Below are 27,833 nucleotides of genomic sequence, written 5' to 3' on the forward strand. Positions count from 1 at the left end.
CAATGTAAATATAAATTTAATAGATATAAAATAAATTCAATTAAACAATGAAAAGATAATAAATTCTCAAATGTAAGCATGTTTCATTTAAAACAGCTTTTATAAAATATTTTTAGAAAATCTACTAACAACAGAAAATATTTTATACAAATTTATCTAAACACCAGAAAATATTAACTTTTCAAGAAAAATAAGTCGTTTTCTAGAAATCCTTTTTTAGAAACCATTTTCAATCAAACACGCAGACCCTTAACTTCAATTTCACTTCCTTGAAAGTGTTAGAGTACTCATCACATAATGTCTTGTATGATCAGGTTTATCTTGGCTTGGCTTTCGCATAAGTAGTTAGACCTCGTAACAAACTAATTCCATCACTTAATCAAGAAAACCCCTACTTTTCAAATCCTAAAACTAATTTATATGTTTTTCTATTAAAAAGGTATAAAATATATAAAAAAAAATTGACAGTGTTCATTTGACTGAATTAATAGAATTAATAATAGCTTAATACATATAATATATAATATTATTTATTAAGTTCGATTAATTTATTTAATTAATTATTAACCGAAATTTTAAAGAATCTTTAATCGATTTCTGAGTGAGCTAAATCGATTAATCAACTGATTAACTAAATTAAATGAGTTCGATCAGATAATTTAATTTTAAAGTTGAGAAAAACAAAATACAAATGCAACTTGAATTCACATAAGCTGAGGGAAAACTTTTGTTGTGGAATAGAAACGGAAAGCTTCTCTTTCTTTCCCAAATAAAAACAAGAAAAAACAAAAAGCCTCCATCTTTTTCTTTACTTAGAACCGGCAAAAACCGCTTTATGCTCAAAATTTTCTTTCTTCTTTTTGTCTAGTGGTTCAGATTTTCTATGGGATAATCTAACTGGTAATATATTTGTGAGCCCACTGAAAGCTCGTTTTTGGTAGCTCGTGTTAGAATTTTCTGCGTCTCGCTCAACTTCCAAGCACATTTTTTTCCTCTTACCACATTGCAGTTGCAGTCGACTTCAAACTTCAAACTCCAAACTCCAAACTCCCACATAACAAAATCGTAAAAGATCGATCTATCTAAATTTTTGCTAAAAAAGTAAGATCCTTCAAAAATGGCTACCCTTCCACAAATCGCGGTTCTGGAGGCTGGAATATTTGTAAAAACTCAATACATCCCGAGACTCGCCGAGATCTCACATCTCTTCTGCCTCAAATATATCTGGAGCTGTTCAGAGGTTTCTTTTTCCCCTTTCTTCTTACTCAATATTTTGAAAATGTATATATATTTGTATTCTTTTTGCTGTATTTGAAATAGTAATGATGTTATGGTTCATACCGAGAAGGAATCTTCGAGAGGAGCTGTTGAGATAGCCAAACAGCATTTTCCTGGAGTGGAATGTAAATGGGGAGACCAAGGTCTAAACGACATCGTGCAGGATTCTTCTCTTATTGGTACTGCTGTCGTTTTGGCTGGCCAAGTTCAGGTTCTTTATTTTCCCATTTCTTCAACATTATTTTATCCCTGAACTTTCATTGCGTTTATGTAATTTGTAATACGAGTCATCTAAGTAACAATAAAAAAGAAAAAAAAGGAAAACATAGAGATCAACCATCTGTTGTGGTAGAATTCAGATGTGGATCTTGCTAATCAATGCCTTGAGGGAGCTGGCTTTGATTTCTTTCTTTAAAAAATATCTTCATGAAATGTAGCGATGTATGAGCAGTTATTCATAAAAGATGAAAATATTTCTTTGGTATTGCTTTCATAAGTACCCTTAATGAATCTGTAAAATGACTAAAAAAATCATCTTAAGGTGAGTGTTCTTGTGGTTTTGGTACTTTGGTAGATAACAAATCACATCAAATCATGAAAACATAACTTCTAGCCTAAACTTTGAATGTTCATAATTTCTAGTCATTATTTTCAAGTTCTATAATTATTTTTCTACCTTCATTCTTTATCTGCATTTTGATCTAACATTTTAGTCAATAGTATAACTCTTTACATATGTCTGTCTCTGTCTAAAGTAAATTTTCATGTGAAACTTGTATTTTTACAATATAGAGGATGGCTTAGAAAATTAATAGGGAAGAGACCAGGGTTTGATTCCAACTCCTAATGGGAGATAATTTTATAAGGTATTAATATTACGAACATTAGTCTATCGTTGTTGGTTATTTGCTTACATATGAATTAAACCATGCAGGTAGATATCTCGCTAAAGTTGCTAAAAGCAGGAAAGCATGTCATTCAAGGTGAGATATATTGGTATGCTCTAACTATTAGGGCAAGTGAGTTAGTTCGTTATCCCTTTAATGAGGCTCTCAAGCTTTTTTCCCAGTTTGGATTTATTTTGCATAGGATCTCTTGAATTTGACTACCATTTTCCTTTCAAAGAACAGAAATCCAACAAATTTCACTACCTCGTCCCCCTTTTTTTTTCATTTTTCTTGAATGGAAAGGAAGATAGATGATGCATCTATGACTTGTTGTAATACATCATGGCCAGATAAGCATATTTTGCATTATGGGATTGGAATAGTAGTCTTATTATTTTATTCTTCCATGTGCAATTTACTAATTTTCTTTTTGTTTTGTGTGTTCCATATGTCTTACCTGGTTAACTTGGGGATCTCTAGAGAAACCTGCAGCAACTAGTAAGTTCCATACTTCTTCAGTTAATTTTTATATAGTTTCTAATTTTAGAACATAAATCTTATTACAGATCTAACATATGAACATACTTGAACATGAAATAAAGAAGCATTTACAGAAGCAAAATATCCTAGAAGTTGGAAATGAGGATCAGAAGTAGGACAAATCTTACCATGAGTCTCAAGGATGACACTTCTCTCAACTTCAAGTTTATTATTTTCTGATAATGAAGACAAAAAGCATTTTGCCTCATTGTGAAGACAAATCTTACCATAAGCTTTTTTGTTTGCAAACTTCACTTTTGAGAGAGGCAAAACATTTTGCCTCCTGAAACAATTTTTTTCTCTTTGATACTTTAAGAACAAAATTTTCAAGATTCCAAAGTGACATGTCTTCAGCATTTGAAGTAATTGTTTTAAATATGATTTTTTGAACTAAGTAGATGTGCATAAACCAAATTTATTCTTTTGTTTTCTATTATCGTTTACACCGTTTGGGTAAAAATATTAATATTTAGAAAGTCATTTTGAAGAGTAATTATTTCTAAATATTACTGCATGCTTATTGAAGATAGTCAGCTTAGGCTTAAGCATCCACTTCAATGGATGGCTAGGCACGGATTGAGTACAAAATAAATCTTGGCTGGTTTTGGAGCATTAGCAGTCGGCTAAATAAATCCTGATTATTGAGTTTTATCTCAATCATAACAACGTACCTTTTGGTTTAATCCCTGAATGTTGTCAAGAAATCATTGCTATTGCCTTTAAAATATTTCCAAAAATCTTCTATATATTATCCCTATTAAAACAAATTCTTTGAAGGTAATCCATATCTTTTGTCTATATGCACTGATTCTATCTGTTCTGGACTACTGAGTTTTAACTTAATATATAGTATTTCATTTTTTCCCTTTTTTTGTGAACTTGAAGATTTCTTGCAAGCTTACTTATCTTATTTGCGTAACAAGGAAAAAGGGATCTCAAATCCGCATTTATTCTTTTTGGCATTAATTAAATTTGATTGATAAATCACTTTTTGCAAGTTTTGAGCATTTAAAATTAATTTTCTCCGTCTTCCTCCAACAACTGCCCTTATCTTCCTTTGAAAAAATTGTTTTAAAGAAAACTGCATGAATAAGAAAGTTAGATATTTTTATTTTTTAGGTATACCCGAGATAGAGACTGCACTGGCTAGTTACAAATCCGTTTGTACCAACCCTGGTCAACCAATTTGGGCTGTAGCTGAAAACTATCGATTTGAACCTGCTTTTGTAGAGGTTTGTTTTTTGATATTCCCTGTACTATTCAATCCGTACTATTACCTAGTTTCTTATTGATTTATCTTTCTCAGAGCAAGAAACTAGTGGCTGGTGTTGGGGATATGATGAATGTCCAAGTTATTATTGAAGGGTCAATGAACAGTTCAAACCCTTATTTTTCTAGCTCTTGGAGGCGAAATTTTGAGGTATGTCTTTCACACTAATATCTGATATAAGTTTCTTTTCTTGGTGCACAAACTGTTATGTCGAAGTATACCTTCTACGACACTGGTGGTAACTATTTTCAATGCATATACAATATACTTCACCCAATGAGATATTAATAAATCATACTCATCAACCAGTCCTTGTTAAGGTAAGAATACATGATGCCAAGTAGAATATAGATGCTAGACTTTCACGCAAGGAAGTCAATTTTTGTATTGGTACTGTCCATATCAAACAGAATGTCCTGTTTCGGTAGTAACTAGAACAACAAATTTTAGGGTCCATTTGTTTACATGTAACAGGTTCTACGGAAAATATTTTAGTGTTTGTTTCACAGAAAACAGTTTGGTCAACAGAAAATGACTTACAGGTAAAATAAGCCTTTTTTCTGGAGACTTATCCTTTTGAAAAGCGTAATCATTTTCTGGAAAAGAGCTCCTCCTAGAGACAATGGACTGTTTCTTGCTATGCTAAGTTACCAAATTTCCCCATACAAAGGTGCAATAGCCTGTCTTGATCTTTGATTTGTAAGGGATCTTGTGCAATCAACATCTGAGTATACTTCAACCCCCTTAGTTGTTGCTTTCTAAAAGAATATTCCTTTACCAAAAGTCATTTTCAAGTGTCTAAGAATCCAATAAACTGCTTCAAGATGTCCTTCATTTGGTTTGTTCATAAATTGACTTACAACACTAATAGGGAAGCTTATGTTCAGCCTTGTTTGGGACAGGTAAATAAGCTTTCCAACAAATCGTTTATATCTTCCCTGTACACTAGTGGACCATCTTCTTTGAGACCAATTTCATAATTTCATTCCATTTGAGTCAGCAGGTTTGCAGTCTACAATTCCAATTTCTTTTACTAAGCCCAAGATGTACATTAGTTGTTAGACTACAATACCTTTCTTTGAATGGGCAACCTCTATATCTAGGGAATATGGTCCTAGGTCTTTGATCTCAAACTCCATGGCAAGTACTTTCAAGTAGCCTATTTCTTCAGTATAATCTCTAGTGACAACAATACCGTTAACATAAACAATGAGAATAGCAGCTTTCGCATTAGGAGAGAATTTTGTGAATAGGGTATGATCAGCTTGACCTTAGGAATACTCATAATTCTTGATTACCTTTGTAAACTTGTCAAACCATGTTTAGGAGATGCTTGAGACCATAGAAACTTTCGAAGTTAATAGACCTTGTTTTCTTTAGCTCATGTCTGAAAGCTTGGTGGTATTTCCATATACACTTTTCCCTAGTCATTGTTGAGAAAGCATTGTTTTGAGCTGTTTTTCTGCATTTGGGTGCTGGAAGCCATGGGGAAATTACCTATTTTAGCAATAGAGCATGTTCAGTAGCCATTCCAAAGGCTAGGTTGTGTTTTGTCATAAAAGAAGAAGTTTTCAAGCTCTAATACCATGTTGAATTTCAAAGATGAAAACAATTGAGAGATGAATAATTTAGACTGGAAAACTTTGTTAGTTTTTCTTATTTCATAAATATGAAGTTGCTAGAATTTATAGGAGAAACACGACAACATGTTTGCCATTGCTTACTCCTTAATTCCAGTAGTAATCAAATCCCTCAAATTAAATCCTGAAATAGAAGAAAAATAAAACAAGAGAGATTCTAGGGAAAAACCCTCCTAATCTCTTTATTCAAAGTAGAGAAACTAATCCCTAAGTGTGGGGATAAATTTTGGAATTCTACACTTCTATATACTAGGACACTTACATTGTTTTAGAGCACATGGTGCAAAAAGAGTACTTGTGTGAACTTGGGGCTTAGCCCAAATGGTTCACCAGCTCTCTTTGGAGGTCAGTTAGCATAAGTTCAGGATTTTAGTCCCAACACGAACTTGCCCTTCCTTGTGGGCTTCTTAAAGATAATTGATATGTTTCAAACAAAGAAATTCCTATGCATCATATCTAAGAAGCTTTTATTGGGTTTTGTTATAATAAATATAAAATGTTTTCCAATATTTCATTGCATAATGTGTTTTAAAGATAAAAAACTATCACAAGTACATAATTAACCACATCAAATGAAGCTCAGTGTTTCTATTTCTCACTTTTCAAGAACTTATATGTTCTAAGTATTTATTCGTTTAAAGATAGATGCTGCTGCTCTTTTCAATAAGTATAAGAATCTATGGGTTTAGTGTCGGACACAGATGCATCTAACAAGAGTATGTTTGATTTTTTAGTAGTTTTTTTTCTTTAGAGGAGCTTTGGAGGGTTATATCTGTATATCCGTTTCTGAATATGGATCAGACATGAGCACCTCAAATAAAATAAAGAGACAGAGCTCTAAAGAATCTGAATGTGTCAGACTTGTTAACTTTATCTACACCTTTACCTTTTAGCTTGACTAGCAAATCTTTATTTTTGACAGGGAGGTTTTATCTTGGATATGGGAGTGCATTTTATTGCTGGCTTGAGGATGGTACGTCTCTATTACATTATCACAGTGGCTAGATAACTGTTAGGATGCTATCTAGATGTCACATCCTCTCTAGGGTCCACTCTTAAGGAAAGTTTAGAGAGAAGTTCTGTGTTTCTGACAAGAATTATTCCTTTCTACGTAAAGCTACAGCTGCTATTTTTGTATGAAAATTGTAATCATTATGCTTTGCACAAATCATGTGGATAAAACATTGTGGCGAGATTTCTATATGGTCTGATAAATTAATGTTGAAGGCCAGCTGGATTATTAGCTTCAATTTCTGTTTTTCAGATTACATTTAACCACCATTTTTTATGGTTGGCTTGGCAATTTTAAGACAACCAGATTTTTCAATTAGCTCTACACTCAAGAGCACGAACACTAACATATCAGAAGAAATCAATCCCTCAATTCTTTCAATTCCTCCACCTGGTTTCCTTTCTCAATCCAACATAGATAAGAAGAAATAGAATAGTAGGAAAAGGCAACATTGAAGTTAATCTTTGACATTATTATTCTATGAAGTTCTTTTTTATTTAGTCATCAAGAAACGTGGGATGAGTTTCCTGTTCTTGCAAGCAGATGGTTGGTTGTGAGGTGACCTCAGTTTCAGCCATAACCTCTCATATAGATAGAACTTTACCTCCGCCTGACATTATTTCTTCTAATTTGTAAGTTATTTAAGAATTAAAGTTGATTCTCTATATAGAATTTTACCTTAGAACTGGAAGGCTTAAGACTTGGAAATTATACCATTGCTTTCCTCAGTAAGCTGGAGAATGGATGCTCTGGAGTCTTTGTGATGGTTGTATCCTCTAGTTCACCTAAGGTATCTGCTGAAGTGATACTCTTTTAAACGTTTTTGCTTGCATTTGTTATGTTTTGCTCATTTCTTTTATTTTTTTAGATAATTTGGCGAGTTGTTGGGTCAAAAGGAACTGTACAAGTTGAGCGTGGAAAAGTAGATGGAAAGCATGGTTACTTGGTAAAGATGGAAACTAACTTCATATTATTGTAATTATGATTAATTAGATTCTGAAACTTCTGTACTTCTGTTTTTCTATGATATAAGGTTTAATCATCTCTTGAAGTTCCTTCTTGATTAGTGTGTGTCAGATGACATCCTTCTTTTGAAATCTTATTATATGCCATCCCAGGTTTCACTATACAGTGCAGATGGGCAATGCAAAAGCACTTTCCATCCATTCTGTGGAGTGCACGAAGAATTAAAATTTTTTATACATGACATTGTGCAAGCAAACCTGAAGGTTGGTTAATGTATATTGTGGCTGTTGCATCATTCATTCCACCATCTGTGGACTGGTTTTTGTTGCTATAAAGGATGGTCAGTATCTATGTACCAAGAAAGTGCAATTGGGTCATTTACCAGGCAGCAGTGTTTATTTATAAACGTTTCATTATTCTCATAAAACTAAGTTTTTCTATTAGATAATAGCTATACTAGCATTGGATGAACGTATGAGTTGATTCAATTTGACAGCAGTTTAATACAGATTCCCACATTTCTTTACATGTTCTTGTGACCTCTCTCCCAGAACAGTTCTGATACTATTTTTGGGCTTGGGGAAGCAAAGGTTTGAACATGGGCTATAAGCAAAGGATAGATTCACCTGTCATTGAACAAGATACTTTAAGTGCTGTTTTCCTTTTTCTTTTTTATACAATTAGACGACATTCTGGGGCTTCCTGGACTGAATTGAATTATGAATGTTGAAAGGCAATGCTAAACTTGTTTGCGCTTGTACTTGGAATGCTTCAAATGAGTTTCTAAATGTCACTTCTAAGAGATACCCCTCATCCTCTGTTTTGCAGCAGGGAAATGGCTATGAAGCTGAGCCACGCAGCTCTTTTGTGGAAGGTGCCAGAGACGTTGCAGTTTTAGAGGCAATGCTTGAATCCGGATCCAAGGGTGGAACCTTGGTTAATGTGAAGAAATTTTAGGATTGCGTATGACCATGACGAGTTTCCTCAGTAAGCATTGGGTTGAGACATTTTGGAAAATAGAGATGATAAAATTGAAGAAGTCAGAGAGGAAACTTGAAAGAATAAAATCTTATGCAAAACCTACAAACACATTCATTGAATAAAGGTATTTACAAATGTTTTATCCATCTCTGCTGTTCATTGTGAGTTCTGGGTTTTTAACGTGTGAATCGTTCCCCGCAGGGGGCAGCCTGCATTGCATTGAAGAGGTCTGTACTTTTAGTTCCGTTACAACTTGTGAGTGTCCCCATTAGGGAATGAACGAGGTTTTGGAGGAAGCCCCATGGTCCAGTCTTCTTGAGACATGGGCCCTGCGAAATAACGTGGCTAACCTAACCAGGTCACCATGTAGAAAGCCGATTAAACTACTTATTATATACACAGTTTTTTGTTTTTAAAATGGCTGAAACTTTAATAATAATAACATTAATAATGCAAAATTGGTTTTCAAACCATACCGAGTTTTTCAGTTTGTAACTATCTTTTATTTTACCCGAAACATTATATTAGCTAATAATGTTTTTATTGGATATCGTATAAATTAAGTATTTAATTGAGAAAAGTCATACAATTTCAAGTTAATTTTGTAATTAAGCCTAACAATAATTAGTATGATTTTCAAAACATGCTTTGCTTAAAGTTTAAAATTTAGGTATTTTAATTGGGGGAAGTCATAATTTAAGTTTACAAATCATTAATGTAAAAATATACACTATAATAATAATAAAAAAAAGGTTGTATATGGAGTAGTTATATATCATTAATAATCTACCTTCATTATATAATATTAATTGTATTTATTAAAAACTACCATAAAATTAGTTACACATTTAAACTTTATGTTGCAAACCATTAATAAAAGAATACAAATTACAATATTATAAGTGTATAATGAGCATTGTGCATTCCTAATTTACTTATATATAATAATTGATATATTATATGTAGTAAAATGTGTATGTATGGTATTTTTATAATATAATATAATATAATATTTATTAAATATAATTATATCACATTTTAAAATAAGTTCATATTATAATTGTAATGTCCCTCGCTCATCCCATAGCTAATACGAACGATAAATGCAAATGAGATATTTTTGGAGTAAAACCATACTTTATTTAAGAATTTATAGAATCATAGAAAATGGATAAACTAGGTTTTATAGTTTCAAAATATTGTTAAAATCATTTTAAAACAATTCGTGGGTATTTAGAAGTTTCCGAGACTAAATTTGAGCTTTAAAAGGCTCTTTTTGCACTAAAGAGTGCAGTGACGCAAAAAGTCACAGGGGGTATGGTAAAGGCACCAATACTATAGTCCCTGTACTATTTATAGGGCATGTTGTTGATTGGGGTGCAGTACCTTTGGGGCCAAGTATCGATATCTTTATTCTTTGGGTAAAAAACTACCCAAAACTCTCATTTTTAAGTCCCAAACTTCACCATATCAAAAACCTAACTTTAATAACTTAAAAATCACATTTTATTGGCCAAAAAAAACTTTCGAAACACCTCCAAACTAGAGTTTTGTAAAACATGTTCAAAAGAAATCAAAAGATCAACATTCTTGTTCATGAAACATAATTACAATGTGACAAAACATGTCAAAATATTCAAGATGTTAAGGTAGCATATTAAGGTTATATTAAAAACATTCAATAACCAAAATAAAGTGTGGAAAACTAAGTTATGCATGCATACATTCAAAATAAATATAGAATGTGGCTTAAGGCAAACCAAAATAAGTAAAATAGATATCACCATTACAATAGTATGAAACAATTATATATGCACCCCTAAATGACTTTTGTAGTACATGCTTTTAGGTAAAAAATGAAAATACAAATATTTCTTACTCTTTAATGATTACTATAGTGTACGAGCCTTGATTTGAAAGACCTATGCGTAGACACAATGATGAATTAAACATAAAGTTTAGCAAGATAATATGGATAAAACCTCAAATACTTGCCTTAAAAATTAAGATTCCCATTATATACAAAATTATATAATACATTTATAAGTTATATGAATGGCATCTACATGTCAATCCAGGAAAACCAAAAGCAGTTTAGTACCTGGAGAACACATACTAGTATTTGTATCGAAAAACTGTAAACATAAGTTTCCATCATACCAAAATCAAGTTATTTTTAGGAATCATAGCTAGTTAACTTCATCCTTCAGTGTACCTAGTAAAAAAAATGATAGTAGGGACGAATTATCCAAAACTATATTAATAAGAGTGCAAAGCGCAAGTGTCCGGAGACTATATCAGGATTGCACTGAAGTGCCAGGAACAAGAGCACCGAAGTACAAAAGAAGAGTCCCCTATTGGCATGCCAATTGTACCCTAACCATATAACTAAGCTACTAGGGCCTTGTTTTAGAATTTCCATAATGTCAGTCTTAACATATTGAATCAAGTTTACTATAACACCCTATACTCGACTCAATTGCCTGTTTGGGTACTGGATAATACACTAACCCGAATAACTTAACAATATTTTTTATTCTGAATTAGTTACATAATTAAATAACTTAAATTTCAAAAACTAACTACTATTAATATTTGTACAGAAACTGGTGTTAAATTCTTACAGCGTTGATTTCGTCAACTATTTACAAATTTTAATTTAAGATTCGAGTACAAATGTAATCACTTAAACCTGAGGTGTGGCCTTTGGGGATGCCCCTCCAAATACATGAACATCTATTCTACCCATGACTAATTTCTAGCAACGTCTGGCTTGGTCCCTTCACTCGATTCTCCAAGTTATCGCCTACCCTGCATACAAGCAGTGCATATTATATAAGCTCAAAAGAACGTAGTAAGATCCTACACATTGATAATCATAGAAGACTTATTGAATTTTAAGGAAAAATGTGACTTTAGGAACAAATATAAAACTCCCTAAAGATCATAGGAGAATTCATAAAATTTCATTGGTTGTAATGATGTCTTGTTTTTCTCGAGCTAACTGCTATTGAATGTTACCATTCTCTATACCTGTATTCTAACAACCTTACTTCCTTATGGATCTTGACCTTACTTAACGGTAAATCCAATCCTTTCTTAAGCTTGACAAGATATGCCTCATCATTGATTACCCGTATTTGTCACCTTGAATTTGGCAATCTCTATTGGTATCTAGTCGAGATCTCGCTGTAGCTACAGAGCTTTCCCTTGATCCTTTCAGTCTACATTGATCTCCATATAGAATTGTAGTACTATTTTGATGTTAATATGCCTTTTGAATTAACCTATGCTTGGTCCCTTCCCTAGGTAAGGTTTATTTCTATCACTCTTACTCGTAGAGTTGAAACTGATACCTGGCTGACTGAATTAGCACCCTCATTTTTTCTTCCCGACGGACTCGTATCCGCAGTGTGACCCAAGCTTACTCGCTTGAGCCCAATATCTTTTAAGGTACTTTAATTAATGGATAGTTCCCTGCGGGTTATCTCTTGCCCAAGTATTTTTGGTGAACCTTCCAATCAATCTATTTAGCTTAGAATCCGCTACATTGACTCACTCATTAAAACCATTGTTAGATTATTTGCCAACCGCTGGAAAACTAAAATGGACGGAAGTCCGATACTATGAATAGGGTACCCTTTCTATTCTTTTACACTATTAAAACCACATATATACGAAATTCCCCTTTCATCATGATTTGATAGATTCCTTCATTAACAGACTTGCTCGTATCCTCGGGCACTTCTACTAGCTATTCTCCTATTCATAATTTGGTGGATTCTCTTACTATCTCGTTTACCTGCGTTCACAGACGCGCTGCATTCATCCAACTATACTACTTCTTTCACAAGTCATACAGTGGTCTCCCTTTTCTTACCTTGCTAGCTTCCTGATTCATCATCTTGGCGGACTTTACCTGACATCATAGCCCAGCTATGATCTTACACAGTATACCCTATGTTTAATGTCTTGGTGGACTTCTTCTTTTGTTGCCATAGTCTAGCTATAGTCTTACACAGTATATCCCATGTTTAATGTCCTGGTGGACTTCCTTTGTTAATGTGACAGCCCAAAATTGACCCTAGTCGGGAAGTGGTTTCGGGACCGCTAAACCGAGTCACCGAAATGTTTGAATGTGATATTTATTGTCTAGAATATGTAATTATGAATGTGTGAAAATTTCAAGCTTCGATTTAGTCGATTGCATGTGAATTTAGTCAATAGGACTTATGTGCGACATTTTTGAAATGTGATAGGTCGAAGCATAAGGACCTATTAGTGCATGAAATAAAAAGGGGGGACTTGCATGTCAAATTCCCCCTAATTAGTAGTGGCCGGCCATGACAAGCATGGTAGACCAAGTGTGATGGGCAAGACATGTCATAGACATGTTGTGTTGGTGCATCATGGGTGGAAAAAAAATAAAATAAGGAGCATGGGCATAAAATAATGAAAGGGAATATGATGAAAAAAAAGTGTGTGGTTGTTTCCCCCCCATTGCCGTGAGTTAAAGAAAAGAAAAGAGAATTTTGTTCATCCTTTTTCATCTTCATTTGGCCGAAAATTCTAAGGAAGGAGGAAGGAGTTCTTGCTTCATGTTTGGTTTGGAAGAGGATTAGGAGGAGGTTTGGCTATACTTGTATCTAGATCAAGGTATGTGTGAGGTTGTGCCATGAGATTCATGCATGTTTTTAGTTGCTAGCTTGAGTTCTAATTATCCCATGGTTCAAATCTTTGCTATGTCATGGGGATGATATTCGGCCTAGGTAGATTTTGTGTTAATGCCATTGTATGCTAAATATGAAGCTTGTTAATGATGCATGTGATGGTGGATTGATGATTCTTGAATCTTCTTTTTAGCATTTTTGAGTGAGCACATATGTGCATTGGTTGCTAGATGGAGAAGAATCGGCTAGCAAGTTGTGTGCTAAGGCCGAATATAATTTTTGTATATTAATGAGTAATGCATGTGTTAAATTGATGGAAAGGGAGAGGATGCTTTACTAGTGTATATATGTGTGTATTAGCCAAGTTTTGAACTTGAAACAAAAGGGTGTTTAGTCAATACAAGTGACCATACTTGTAGAATGTATTAAGTGTTGAAATCGGCCCCAAAATAGACATGCATATTCGGCCAAGGGGGAAAAATTAGCTAAAATGTTGAGTTTGATTCATGATTCCGTACATATGTGACTTTAATGTCTAATGTATAAATATGGGCTAAGTGCCTTGTATTCCTCTTTTCGATGCTCAAATGATTAAATCAATTTATTTGTTTAATTAAGCTCAAGAGAAAAGGGGAACTAAATCCGATAAAGGGAAGGAAAAAGTGGTCGAATAGCTATCGGAATCGTTTGACAACACCCGAGGTAAGTTCTTGAGTAAAAGAGCTTAAATTATGATTTGATTAGATCATGTTTTAAGCAAATCAAAATCATGCTCTTTGTGTGTGGCTATTGAGCCGAAATTGCAAGAATGATTAGTGTCTTGTGTTTGAGTTTTGTTAACGAAAATGAAATACGAATGTGCCATGATTTACTGTTAAATGTGCATGGTTATTTGAATGATGTCCGGGTTAAGTCCCGAAGGCTTTGTGCTAAGTGACCATGTCCGGACTAAGATCCGAAGGCATTTGTGCGAGATACTAATTCCGGGCTAAGCCCGAAGGCATTTGTGCGAGTTACTAAATCCGGGTTAAGTCCCGAAGGCAATTGTGCGAGTTACTATAACCGGGCTATGTCCCGAAGGCATTTGAACGAGTAGCTATATCCGGTTAAATTCCGAAGGTACGTGATTTGGGAATGAATGATCTTGTTGTAAAAATTTCAGTAAATACTCTAGAAACATCCCAACATTGAGGTATGTTTCGTATGTGCTTGAATTTAGTTGAGCCATTACAAATAAGTATTCGCTCAGTTGATAAACGAGCTACCGGCCTTTGGCTAAGTTGATCTTTTGTGTATGTACATAAGGGTTGGTAATGTGAAGCAAGTATGATATCGAAAATTTGTGCATATGAAATTATCCGTTTAGCTATATGAATGCTATACTTTTGCTGTGCTGGAATTCCTTGCTCAAAACTTACTAAGCATAAATTGCTTACTCCGTTTCTTTGATCCTCTATTTTATAGATTTTGGTTCTCCAGCTATCGGACTCGGGATTTTGAAGTCGAAGTCGCCCACACTATCAAAGCCCCCCCTTTTGGTACAATTTTGGTTGAACTTCGAAATGGCATGTATAGGACTACCCGTTTGTTGTGGGTCATGGACCCTTTGGACTTGTATAATTTTGGATAGCCATGCGAAAATGGCTTATATATGTTTGAGTATAATGTTATAATCATTTGGTGTGGATATGCTTGACAAGGATTGGCCATGGGAATGGTTAATCACTATCATAAATTGTGCTATTTATGCAAAAAGGGCTAGTTGAATCATGGAAACCATGAAATAGGTAAAGTCTACCTTAAAGGCAGATGCTGACAGCAGCAGTGATGTAGATTTGGAAAATCACTAAAAATAGTAGGAAGGGAATTAAATAGTGAATAAATTATGTAAACAAACCTTGATGAATCTACTTTCATAGGAAAGTAACGAAACAATCATACGGACAGTATGTTAAGAGATATTCAGGTTCTTGTGAGACAGGGCCAGAACGGTTTCTGGATTTCCTGTTCCGACTTTGGAAATTCATTATAAATTAACCAGAGACAATTAGGAGTCAAGACATATATGTATAGATTCCTCTCTGAGTCTAGTTTCTATAGAAACAAACGGTATCAGTATTGAAGCCCTGTACAGGGAGATATCCAAGTGGTAATGCGCAAAGGTCAGTGTAGTCGATCCCTGTAACATGGGAGACTTTGACTAATAAACTGTACTAATTGGCCCAACCAAAAATTCTAGAAAAAATATGTAGATGGGTATATGAGTCTAGTTTCAGGGAAAATTTACAGAACTGGATTCCGAGTTTCTGAACTCAAGATATGATTTTTAAAGCGACTAGTATGCAGATTGGCAGTGTCTGGGAAAATTTTTTTTTTAAGTCTGTTAACACCTCGTGTTCGACTCCGGTGACGGTCTCGGGTTCAGTATTGAAGCCCTGTACAGGGAGATATCCAAGTCGTAATGCGCAAAGGTCAGTGTAGTCGATCCCTGTAACATGGGAGACTTTGACTAATAAACTGTACTAATTGACCCGACCAAAAATTCTAGAAAAAAATATGTAGATGGGCATATGAGTCTAGTTTCAGGGAAAATTTACGGAACTGGATTTCGAGTTTCAGAACTCAAGATATGATTTTTAAAGCGACTAGTACGCAGACTGGCAGCTTGTCTGGGAATTTTTTTAAGTGGTTTGAAGTCTGTTAACACCTCGTGTTCGACTCCGGCAACGGCCTCGGGTTCGGGGTGTTACATTTGATTGGTATCAGAGCTACGGTTTAGTCGATTCTAGGATTACTGTAATACGTTGGGTCTAGCTATACATGCCATTTTATGTGATTATTTGATAGTGTGGTGATTTCTGACATTTGCAAATGTGTTTATTTATAGTAATGGATCCCGATCCCGACCGAGCGGTAGCTGATGATCTTGAGAGTGTAGCGCCTGCTCCCGCAAAAGGGACAGCGCCTGTGAACTCTCGACCTAATGCTAGTAACCCGAATGATGAAGCTAGACAAGCTTTCTATAGCGTGATGAATGATTGGTTCAACCAATACATTCGAACTAATACGGCTGTTCCACAACCTCCCTTCCCGACTAATACAACCCCCGCACCTACAATACCTCCGGTAACTGACCAAATAAGGTCAAATAAGCCCCCAGTTGACAGAATCCGAAAACATGGGGCTACCGAATTTAAAGCTACAGATAGCGACGATGCCGAACAAGCTGAATTTTGGTTGGACAACACTATCCGGGTACTCGATGAGCTATCTTGTACACCCGATCAATGCTTAAAGTGTACTATCTCCTTGCTACGTGATTCTGCCTACTATTGGTGGAGTACTCTGACTTCTATTGTGCCCCGAGAGCAAGTAACTTGGGAGTTTTTCCAAACTGAGTTTCGGAAAAAGTATATCAGTCAGAGATTTGTTGATCAAAAACGGAAGGAATTTCTTGAGCTTAAGCAAGGTTCCATGTCGGTTACTGATTACAAGCGAAAATTTGTTAGACTTAGTAGATACGCTCGGGAATGTGTTTCGTCCGAGGCTATCATGTGTAGACGCTTCGAGGATGGGCTGAATGAAGATATAAAAATGTTCGTTGGCATTCTTGAAATACGAGAGTTCGTAGTACTTGTCGAGCGAGCTTGTAAAGCCGAAGAGCTTAGAAAAGAAAAACAAAAAGTTGATGTGGGAACTGGAGAATTTCGTAAAAGATCTTCGGGAAAGTCTCTTCAACAGGCATCGAAGAAATTTCGAGATGATGTGGGCTGGTCGAGAGGCACTTCGGGCCTTTTTAGACGAGATCGTGATCGACCCCTTGTGGGTACACGAGGCACTTCGGTCTCCAGTGTTGGGAATGAACGTCTTGACAGAACGAAATGTCGATATTGCGGTAAATGGCATTCGGGGAGTTGTAGATTCCCTGACCGCTCCTGTTACAAGTGCGGATCAGTTGACCACTTCATTAAAGATTGCCCGAGGTTGTCTGAACAGAATGTAAATCAGAGTGGGAAACCGGGTGCTACCACTGCTCGAGGTAGACCATCTGGAAATACGGGCAATGCTAGTGGTGGTCAGAGAGGATCTAGAGATGCTACGACCAGATCCGAGGCTCGTGCGCCTGCTAGAGCTTATGCTATACGTGCCCGCGAGGATGCGTCTTCGCCTGATGTTATTACCGGTACTTTTACTCTCTTTCATACTAATGTAATTGCTTTGATTGACCCCGGTTCTACTCATTCTTACATATGTGAAACCTTAGCATCTAGTAAGACTTTACCTATTGAGTCTACTGAGTTCGTAATTCGGGTGTCAAATCCCTTGGGTCGTTACGTGCTTGTCGACAAAGTGTGTAAGAAATGTCCCCTAGTAATTCGAGGTTCCTGTTTTCCGGCGGACTTGATGCTTTTGCCGTTTAATGAATTTGATGTTATTCTCGGGTTGGATTGGTTGACCGTGCATGATGCGGTTGTGAATTGCAAAAGCAAGACGATTGAATTGAGGTGCGCAAATAACGAAGTAATCCGAGTTGAGTCTACGGACTTGGATGGGTTGCCAGCTGTAATATCCTCAATGTTGGCCCAGAGATATGTAAGAAAAGGGTGCGAAGCATACCTTGCGTATGTACTTGATGACAAAGAATTAGAAAAGAAACCCGAATCTGTGCCGATGGTTTGTGAATACCCGGATGTTTTTCCTGAAGAATTACCGGGTTTACCACCTGTTCGAGAGATAGAGTTTGGTATTGAGCTTGTACCTGAGACTACGCCGATTTCGATGGCTCCGTATCGTATGGCACCAGCCGAGTTAAAAGAGTTGAAAGCTCAGTTGCAAGAATTGACGGATAGAGGTTTTGCTCGACCAAGTTCTCACCTTGGGGTGCACCAGTATTGTTCGTGAAAAAGAAGGACGGAACCATGAGGTTGTGCATTGACTATCGTCAACTGAATAAAGTGACGATAAAGAACAAATATCCGTTACCGCGTATCGATGATTTGTTCGACCAACTGAAGGGAGCCTCAGTGTTCTCAAAAATAGATTTGAGATCGGGCTATTATCAGTTGCGAATTCGAGATTCGGACATACCCAAAACTGCCTTGAGAACGAGATATGGTCACTACGAATTCTTAGTGATGCCGTTTGGGCTCACTAATGCCCATGCGGTATTTATGGATTTGATGAATCGGATCTTCAGACCATATTTGGATCGGTTCGTAGTTGTGTTCATTGATGACATCTTGGTCTATTCAAGAGATGAGGCCGAACATGCTGGGCACCTGAGACTAGTGTTGCAAATTTTGCGGGATAAGCAGTTATATGCTAAGTTCAGTAAGTGTGAGTTCTGGTTAAGAGAGGTTAGCTTCTTGGGTCACGTGGTATCCGCATCGGGTATTCGAGTTGACCCGAACAAAATTTCAGCCATACTTAACTGGAAACCTCCAAGAAATATTACCGAAGTTCGGAGCTTCCTGGGGCTCGCCGGTTATTACCGACGATTTGTAAAAGGTTTCTCGATGATAGCCACACCAATGACGAAGCTACTTCAAAAGGATGTTAAGTTCGAATGGACGGAGAAATGTCAGAAAAGTTTCGATCAACTGAAAACTTATTTGACTGAAGCTCCAATTTTAGTACAACCCGAATCAGGCAAAGAGTTTGTCATTTATAGTGACGCATCCCTACTTGGGTTGGGTTGCGTATTGATGCAAGAAGGTCGAGTGGTGGCCTATGCGTCGAGACAATTAAAGCCACATGAGAAAAATTATCCGACCCATGATCTTGAACTAGCTGCCATCGTATTTGCTTTAAAAATATGGCGACATTACTTATTTGGTGAAAAGTGCCATGTATTTTCGGATCACAAAAGTCTCAAATATTTGATGAATCAAAGAGACTTAAATCTGCGACAAAGACGTTGGCTTGAGTTGTTGAAAGATTACGAGCTTGTCATTAATTACCACCCGGGAAAGGCTAATGTGGTTGCGGACGCCTTAAGCCGGAAATCATTGTTTGCTTTACGAGCGATGAATGTGCACTTGTCTGTTCTACCCGACAATGTGTTAGTAGCTGAATTAAAAGCCAAACCATTATTGATTCATCAAATTCGTGAAGCCCAGAAAGTTGATGATGAATTGGTTGCAAAACGGGCTGAGTGTGTTCCGAACAAGGAATCGGAGTTTCAAATTGATGATGATGATTGTTTGAGGTTCAGACGTCGTTTGTGCGTTCCAAGGAATTCGGAACTCATTTCAATGATTCTGAACGAAGCCCATTGTAGCCGAATGTCAATTCACCCAGGGAGTACAAAAATGTACAACGATTTGAAACGTTGGTTTTGGTGGCATGGTATGAAACGAGACATCTCCGACTTTTTTCGAGATGTTTAATATGTCAACAAGTGAAAGCGGAACATCAAGTGCCTTCAGGATAACTTCAGCCGATCATGATACCCGAGTGGAAATGGGATCGAGTCACAATGGACTTTGTGTCCGGACTGCCATTGTCAGCAAGTAAGAAGGATGCGATTTGGGTTGTTGTTGATAGACTGACTAAGTCGGCTCACTTTATCCCCGTGCGTACGGATTTTTCATTGGATAAACTAGCCGAATTGTATGTTTCTCAGATTGTGAGATTACACGGGGTACCTATTTCTATCGTGTCGGATAGAGATCCGAGATTCACCTCGCGATTTTGGAGGAAATTGCAAGAAGCTTTGGGTACCAAGCTGCATTTTAGCACTACTTTTCACCCCCAAACCGATGGTTAATCTGAGCGGATAATTCAGATACTTGAGGATATGTTGAGATGTTGCATCCTCGAGTTCAGTAGTTCATGGGAACGGTATTTACCTTTGATTGAATTCGCTTACAACAATAGTTTTCAATCAAGTATTAAGATGGCACCTTACGAGGCTTTGTACGGTCGTAAATGCCGTACACCATTGTTTTGGACCGAGCTCGGTGAAAGTAAAATTTTCGGAGTTGATTTGATTAAGGATGCCGAACAGAAAGTAAAGGTAATCCGTGAAAGTCTGAAAGCAGTCACAGATCGTCAAAAATCGTATGCGGATTTGAAACGAAAAGACATTGAATATCAGGTGGGAGATAAAGTGTTTCTTAAAGTTTCGCCTTGGAAAAAGGTACTCAGATTTGGCCGTAAGGGCAAGTTGAGCCCGAGATTCATTGGGCGGTACGAAATCTCCGAACGAGTTGGTCCGGTTGCGTATAGATTGATTTTGCCCCCTGAACTTGAAAAGATTCACGATGTCTTTCATGTTTCGATGCTTCGACGTTATAGATCTGATCCGTCACATGTGATTAATCCCTCAGAAGTTGAAATTCATTCTGACTTGAGCTATGAAGAAGAACCGATTCGTATCCTAGCTCGTGAAGTGAAAGAGTTGCGAAACAAAAGGGTTCCGTTAGTTAAGGTGTTATGGCTCAAACACGGGATCGAGGAAGCTACTTGGGAAACCGAGAGCTCGATGAAAGAACGATACCCAAACCTATTTACCGGTAAGATTTTCGGGGATGAAAATTTCTTAAGTGGGGGAGAGTTGTGACAGCCCAAAATTGACCCTAGTCGGGAAGTGGTTTCGGGACCGCTAAACCAAGTCACCGAAATGTTTGAATGTGATATTTATTGTCTAGAATATCTAATTATGAATGTGTGAAAATTTCAAGCTTCGATTTAGTCGATTGCATGTGAATTTAGTCAATAGGACTTATGTGCGACATTTTTGAAATGTGATAGGTCGAAGCATAAGGACCTATTAGTGCATGAAATAAAAAGGGGGGACTTGCATGTCAAATTCCCCCCCTAATTAGTAGTGGCCGGCCATGACAAGCATGGTAGACCAAGTGTGATGGGCAAGACATGTCATAGACATGTTGTGTTGGTGCATCATGGGTGGAAAAAAAATAAAATAAGGAGCATGGGCATAAAATAATGAAAGGGAATATGATGAAAAAAAGTGTGTGGTTGTTTCCCCCCCCATTGCCGTGAGTTAAAGACAAGAAAAGAGAAAATTTTGTTCATCCTTTTTCATCTTCATTTGGCCGAAAATTCTAAGGAAGGAGGAAGGAGTTCTTGCTTCATGTTTGGTTTGGAAGAGGATTAGGAGGAGGTTTGGCCATACTTGTATCTAGATCAAGGTATGTGTGAGGTTGTGCCATGAGATTCATGCATGTTTTTAGTTGCTAGCTTGAGTTCTAATTATCCCATGGTTCAAATCTTTGCTATGTCATGGGGATGATATTCGGCCTAGGTAGATTTTGTGTTAATGCCATTGCATGCTAAATATGAAGCTTGTTAATGATGCATGTGATGGTGGATTGATGATTCTTGAATCTTCTTTTTAGCATTTTTGAGTGAGCACATATGTGCATTGGTTGCTAGATGGAGAAGAATCGGCTAGCAAGTTGTGTGCTAAGGCCGAATATAATTTTTGTATATTAATGAGTAATGCATGTGTTAAATTGATGGAAAGGGAGAGGATGCTTTACTAGTGTATATATGTGTGTATTAGCCAAGTTTTGAACTTGAAACAAAAGGGTGTTTAGTCAATACAAGTGACCATACTTGTAGAATGTATTAAGTGTTGAAATCGGCCCCAAAATAGACATGCATATTCGGCCAAGGGGGAAAAATTAGCTAAAATGTTGAGTTTGATTCATGATTCCGTACATATGTGACTTTAATGTCTAATGTATAAATATGGGCTAAGTGCCTTGTGTTCCTCTTTTCGATGCTCAAATGATTAAATCAATTTATTTGTTTAATTAAGCTCAAGAGCAGAGGGGAACTAAATCCGATAAAGGGAAGGAAAAAGTAGTCGAATAGCTATCGGAATCGTTCGACAACACCCGAGGTAAGTTCTTGAGTAAAAGAGCTTAAATTATGATTTGATTAGATCATGTTTTAAGCAAATCAAAATCATGCTCTTTGTGTGTGGCTATTGAGCCGAAATTGCAAGAATGATAAGTGTCTTGTGTTTGAGTTTTGTTAACGAAAATGAAATACGAATGTGCCATGATTTACTGTTAAATGTGCATGGTTATTTGAATGATGTCCGGGCTAAGTCCCGAAGGCTTTGTGCTAAGTGACCATGTCCGGACTAAGATCCGAAGGCATTTGTGCGAGATACTAATTCCGGGCTAAGCCCGAAGGCATTTGTGCGAGTTACTAAATCCGGGTTAAGTCCCGAAGGCAATTGTGTGAGTTACTATAACCGGGCTATGTCCCGAAGGCATTTGAACGAGTAGCTATATCCGGTTAAATTCCGAAGGTACGTGATTTGGGAATGAATGATCTTGCTGTAAAAATTTCAGTAAATACTCTAGAAACATCCCAACATTGAGGTATGTTTCGTATGTGCTTGAATTTAGTTGAGCCATTACAAATAAGTATTCGCTCAGTTGATAAACGAGCTACCGGCCTTTAGCTAAGTTGATCTTTTGTGTATGTACATAAGGGTTGGTAATGTGAAGCAAGTATGATATCGAAAATTTGTGCATATGAAATTATCCGTTTAGCTATATGAATGCTATACTTTTGCTGTGCTGGAATTCCTTGCTCAAAACTTACTAAGCATAAATTGCTTACTCCGTTTCTTTGATCCTCTATTTTATAGATTTTGGTTCTCCAGCTATCGGACTCGGGATTTTGAAGTCGAAGTCGCCCACACTATCAAAGCCCCCCTTTTGGTACAATTTTGGTTGAACTTCGAAATGGCATGTATAGGACTACCCGTTTGTTGTGGGTCATGGACCCTTTGGACTTGTATAATTTTGGATAGCCATGCGAAAATGGCTTATATATGTTTGAGTATAATGTTATAATCATTTGGTGTGGATATGCTTGACAAGGATTGGCCATGGGAATGGTTAATCACTATCATAAATTGTGCTATTTATGCAAAAAGGGCTAGTTGAATCATGGAAACTATGAAATAGGTAAAGTCTACCTTAAAGGCAGATGCTGACAGCAGCAGTGATGTAGATTTGGAAAATTACTAAAAATAGTAGGAATGGAATTAAATAGTGAATAAATTATGTAAACGAACCTTGATGAATCTATTTTCATAGGAAAGTAACGAAACAATCATACGGACAGTATGTTAAGAGATATTCAGGTTCTTGTGAGACAGGGCCAGAACGGTTTCTGGATTTCCTGTTCCGAATTTGGAAATTCATTACAAATTAACCAGAGACAATTAGGAGTCAAGCCATATATGTATAGATTCCTCTCTGAGTCTAGTTTCTATAGAAACAAACGGCATCAGTATTGAAGCCCTGTACAGGGAGATATCCAAGTCGTAATGCGCAAAGGTCAGTGTAGTCGATCCCTGTAACATGGGAGACTTTGACTAATAAACTGTACTAATTGGCCTGACCAAAAATTCTAGAAAAAAATTTGTAGATGGGCATATGAGTCTAGTTTCAGGGAAAATTTACGGAACTAGATTTCGAGTTTCAGAACTCAAGATATGATTTTTAAAGCGACTAGTACGCAGACTGGCAGCTTGTCTGGGAATTTTTTTTAATTGGTTTGAAGTTTGTTAACACCTCGTGTTCGACTCCGGCGACGGTCTCGGGTTCGGGGTGTTACAGTTAACATAGCCTAGCTATGTTCTTTCATAGTATACCCTATGTTTAATGTCCTGACGGGCTCTTAATTTCAATGAGTCACTAAACCTCTTCTCAGTTGTTGCCCAGAAGGACCTAATAACTGCCATCGTGGTGTTGCTCCATTGTAACACCCCAAACCCGGCCTAGAAGTCACGGCCGAATTTGGCATGTCACATCGAAAACTATGCTTAAGAACCGGTCTAGTCGATAAAAGTTTAATTCTAAGTTTCAAAGCCCTTTTTATAATTATTATCGTTTCATCAAGAACGTTTGCTTAAAATTTATCTTTAGTTTATTCAGTTATTTAAAAATCGCTGAAGCTTCTAAAGTTTGGATTTGACACGTGTGATTTTTTTGAAAACGTTTATTATTTCGAAAACCCGTTGTCTTATTCTAGCAGTTTGAGATAATAAAATGAAAACCTAATTAGGGAAATTAAAACTTTTAAATGGCCTTATTACATAAATAAAAACCCAAACTAAAATTTAAAATATTTAAAAACAAATCCAAATAGCAGTATTCATGTGGCCACCTCCGAGTCCCTCGCAGCTCCAAATCGTTTATGGCTGGGGATTACCTGTACAGTAAAAAGAAAGGGTGAGTTTGTGAAAACTCAGTGTGTAATCCCCTAACAGATAATAGTAATCAAAATATGCAAAACAGTCTGGGCCGTAGCCTTATTCAGTAATAGAGCAGTTTGGGCTTAAGCCCTATACAGTGGCAGAGTGGGCCCAAGCCAAAAACAGAATCAATGCAGAGCACATAAGTATCCCAACCCAATCCAACCAGCACACCACCCGTACCAACCAACACACCATGTGGGGATTTGATCGACCCACCTAGCCAACACACCAATAATGCAGCGAAGCTGCTAATTACAGATAACGTGGCGGTGCCACTAGAATCAGAATACGTGGCAAAACCACTAGCACAGAACTTCCTCCAAATTAGACTCCATCCACATGCAGAATATCATGCCAAATATATATTATGCAAATAAAAGATCATACTCAGTCACAGTCATACGTATACCAAATACTCATCAGTCAACCTACCTTTAGGGGTATAATGGTCATTTCGATAATTAAGGGTGAAATGGTAATTTTACCCCTCAGGGGTATTTTGGTCATTTAGCTAATTTTGGGTGTCTCGATACATATTACGACCTCTTAGAGGGTCTACCATCGCCTCGTACGACTCAAATAACCTACGTGGCTAGAATAGTAAATACAGGCCCAAAATTAACTATCGGGCCCAAGTGGGCCCACACGCTCATATGGCCCATTTAGGCCAAATTCAGACACGGCATCGCGAGCCTTATAGTCCAATCCATTAACTATCTCATACCGAGGATTTTACCAGTGTGGGGCCCACAAGCCCATTGGACCCACACGGCCCATTTCGACCCATTGAAACCCATAACAACCTAAGTCCACGAAAAAGCACGTGGTGGCTTCTCTAGCCTATCACCCACGTTTTGTGGGTTCAGATCGCCACACGTGCGTTCGCACGCTCGTGAGGTCTCAAATGTCGATGTTTCAGCATTTCGGCTTTTGCCGAATCACAGTTTAACAGGGGTGTGATTACACACCTTTTTTTGGCTTTGACAATAATTGGGTGGTATACAATTACACACCTGTTCGCGAAGCCTACGAATCACCCCTTGAACACCAACCTACATCATCCAAAATTAATTAATCAGTTTTACAACTGCTAAAATTCTCAAGAGCTAAAACCACGATCAAACAGTCATCACCTACCACGATTAGATGATCTGGACTAATCCCTCTAAAATCGTCGGCCAAAACAACACTTGCAACCGACGATTAACTGCACCATAATGGTTTTTTGTTAAAAGAATGTTTCCCTATAACCCATTTGAGTATTTGGTCAATACCTAAAACAAGGTGCCGAGTTTACCTTAAATGAATGATAAGAGATAGAAAAGTTCTATGGCTTCACGATCAGCTTACTCCACTGAGATCCCTAGAACCATCGCATAATGACCTCGAAGAACGAATAAGAATTGAGATTAGTATAGATATGAGGAAAACATAACATTCGATTTCCCTAAAAGTAAAGTTTCAATAAACATATTGGATACATACAGAATTGACCGAATAGTAAAAGGGGATCTTACGAGTACTTATCGATTACCAAAATATTTATGAAACCGATACCACCACACTCTAGCGTACCGAAACAATCCCACAACACTAAGTGGCAGACCAGAAATTGAAAGAGAAGAAGAAGAAGAAACGGTCGGCTCAGAGAAAATCGAAAGAAAGATTGAAATGACTTAGAGAAAGAAAGAGAGACTATATTCGGCTATTTTGAAAAGAAGAGAAATAGAAAAAACGGTAAAGAAGAAGTTAAGAATGGGGAATTCGGTAAGGTACAAGAATGTAACCTGAAGACAATGTCCACAAAAGAAAAATAGTCCAAATAGTCACTTGTGAAAATGTCACTAAGGATAAAAGAAGCCAAAAACGTAAAAAGAACAAAACTCGAAATGTTAGAGAGGAAAATCAGCTCCTACACAACCACAAGTTGCCGAAAAAAACACCAAATGAGTTTCCTAGCCGAATTTGCATACTCAAATTCCCCAATTCGGCTACAACTCTTCCCCTCTCCAACTCCACGATTTTCTCCTTTTATCTCTCCACCTTTTCCTCCTTCAAATCCCCAACAACCAACATCTTATCCCATGATACTTTCCCTTTTACCAAATCTACAACTACTCTCTAGAGTTCAAATCCACCACAAAGACTTGCCACCTAAGTAACAAAATAAAATCCCCATGCTTACCATGAAATTCGAACTCTTGTTCTCACCCTGCCCAATCACGCCACTTGCCACCAAGCCACAAGATCTCTTGTGTCACAAAACAAACAAAACTTAAAATATGCCCCATAAGCTAACATCTAGGTTTCCAAAAGAGCAAAAATAAAAATTTTGCCAAAGGCCATACTTGAACCCAGGTTTCCTAAAAACCCCCAAACATACCTAGATTACTAGACCAACAAAACAAACATGACATTTACGTCAAAGCTTGCAAAAACAAAGACCCTAAATTTTTGGGGCGTTACAACTCTACCTATTTAAAGAAATTTTGTCCTCGAAATTTACCTGATCAGAATAAGTGAGGGTATTGCTATCGCATTGCCTTTTCAGGCTCCCACATGGCTCCCTTTGAACTGTGATTAGGCCAAAGCACCTTGACCAATGGAATAGATTTCCTTCTCAGCACTTCGACGTCATGATCCAGTATCTGCACCGGTTCTTCCTTGAAAGTAAAATCAGACCTAACCTCAATTTCCTCAACTGGCATAATATGCATGGGATCAGAGCGGTAACGCCTCAGTATAGAGACGTGGAACACATCATGGATCCTGTCTAAATCTTGAGGCAACTCAAGCTGATAGGCAACTGGTCCCACCCGTTTCAGAACCTGGTAAGGCCCGATAAACCTAAGGCTAAGCTTGCCCTTCCGTCCAAATCTCATGATTTTCTTCCACGGTGAGACCTTCAGAAAGACATAATCCCCTACAGAGTACTCGATCTCTTTACGCTTGAAGTCTGCATATGATTTCTGCCTGTCCATTGCTTCTTTTAATCGATCCCGAATTAACTTTACCTTTTCTTCAGTGTCAGAAACTATCTCTGGCCCCAAAACTCGCCACTCACCAAGTTCCGTCCAACAGGTAGGAGTACTACACCTATGACCATATAACGCCTCGTACGACTATCTGAATACTAGACTGATAATTGTTGTTGTAAGCGAACTCTGCCTACGGCAAGTAGTCTTTCTAACTGCCTCAAAAATCAATTACACAGCATCTTAACATGTCTTCCAGTATCTGAATCACCCTCTCTAACTGACCGTCTGTCTAAGGATGGAACGCAGTACTAAAGTCTAACCTTGTACCCAAAGCCTCGTGTAACTTCTTTCAGAATC

At 37.1% G+C, this 27,833-nt stretch overlaps 1 protein-coding gene across 9 annotated transcripts; it reads left to right on the forward strand.

The window, feature by feature from the left end:
- The first annotated feature begins 700 nt into the window (after positions 1–700).
- Positions 701–9,047, forward strand: LOC107898131 (glucose--fructose oxidoreductase). Of its 9 annotated transcripts, none has more exons than XM_016823671.2 (13): positions 701–1,240; positions 1,349–1,489; positions 2,213–2,261; positions 2,646–2,663; positions 3,825–3,937; positions 4,012–4,125; positions 6,538–6,588; positions 7,171–7,259; positions 7,357–7,417; positions 7,496–7,573; positions 7,746–7,856; positions 8,422–8,698; positions 8,776–9,047. In XM_016823671.2, the coding sequence occupies exons 1-12, from the start codon at positions 1,118–1,120 to the stop codon at positions 8,548–8,550; spliced, it is 1,077 nt and encodes a 358-aa protein (XP_016679160.1). In that variant the 5' UTR covers positions 701–1,117; the 3' UTR covers positions 8,551–8,698; positions 8,776–9,047. The 9 variants fall into 9 exon arrangements, with proteins under 9 accessions (XP_016679160.1, XP_016679167.1, XP_016679180.1 ...); XM_016823678.2 differs by having other exon boundaries at positions 8,425–8,698; XM_016823691.2 differs by lacking the exon at positions 7,171–7,259 and having other exon boundaries at positions 7,298–7,417.
- The last annotated feature ends 18,786 nt before the right edge of the window (positions 9,048–27,833 follow it).

Source organism: Gossypium hirsutum, chromosome A06, assembly GCF_007990345.1.
Source record: "Gossypium hirsutum isolate 1008001.06 chromosome A06, Gossypium_hirsutum_v2.1, whole genome shotgun sequence".
In the NCBI taxonomy this organism is placed as follows: Eukaryota; Viridiplantae; Streptophyta; class Magnoliopsida; order Malvales; family Malvaceae; genus Gossypium; species Gossypium hirsutum.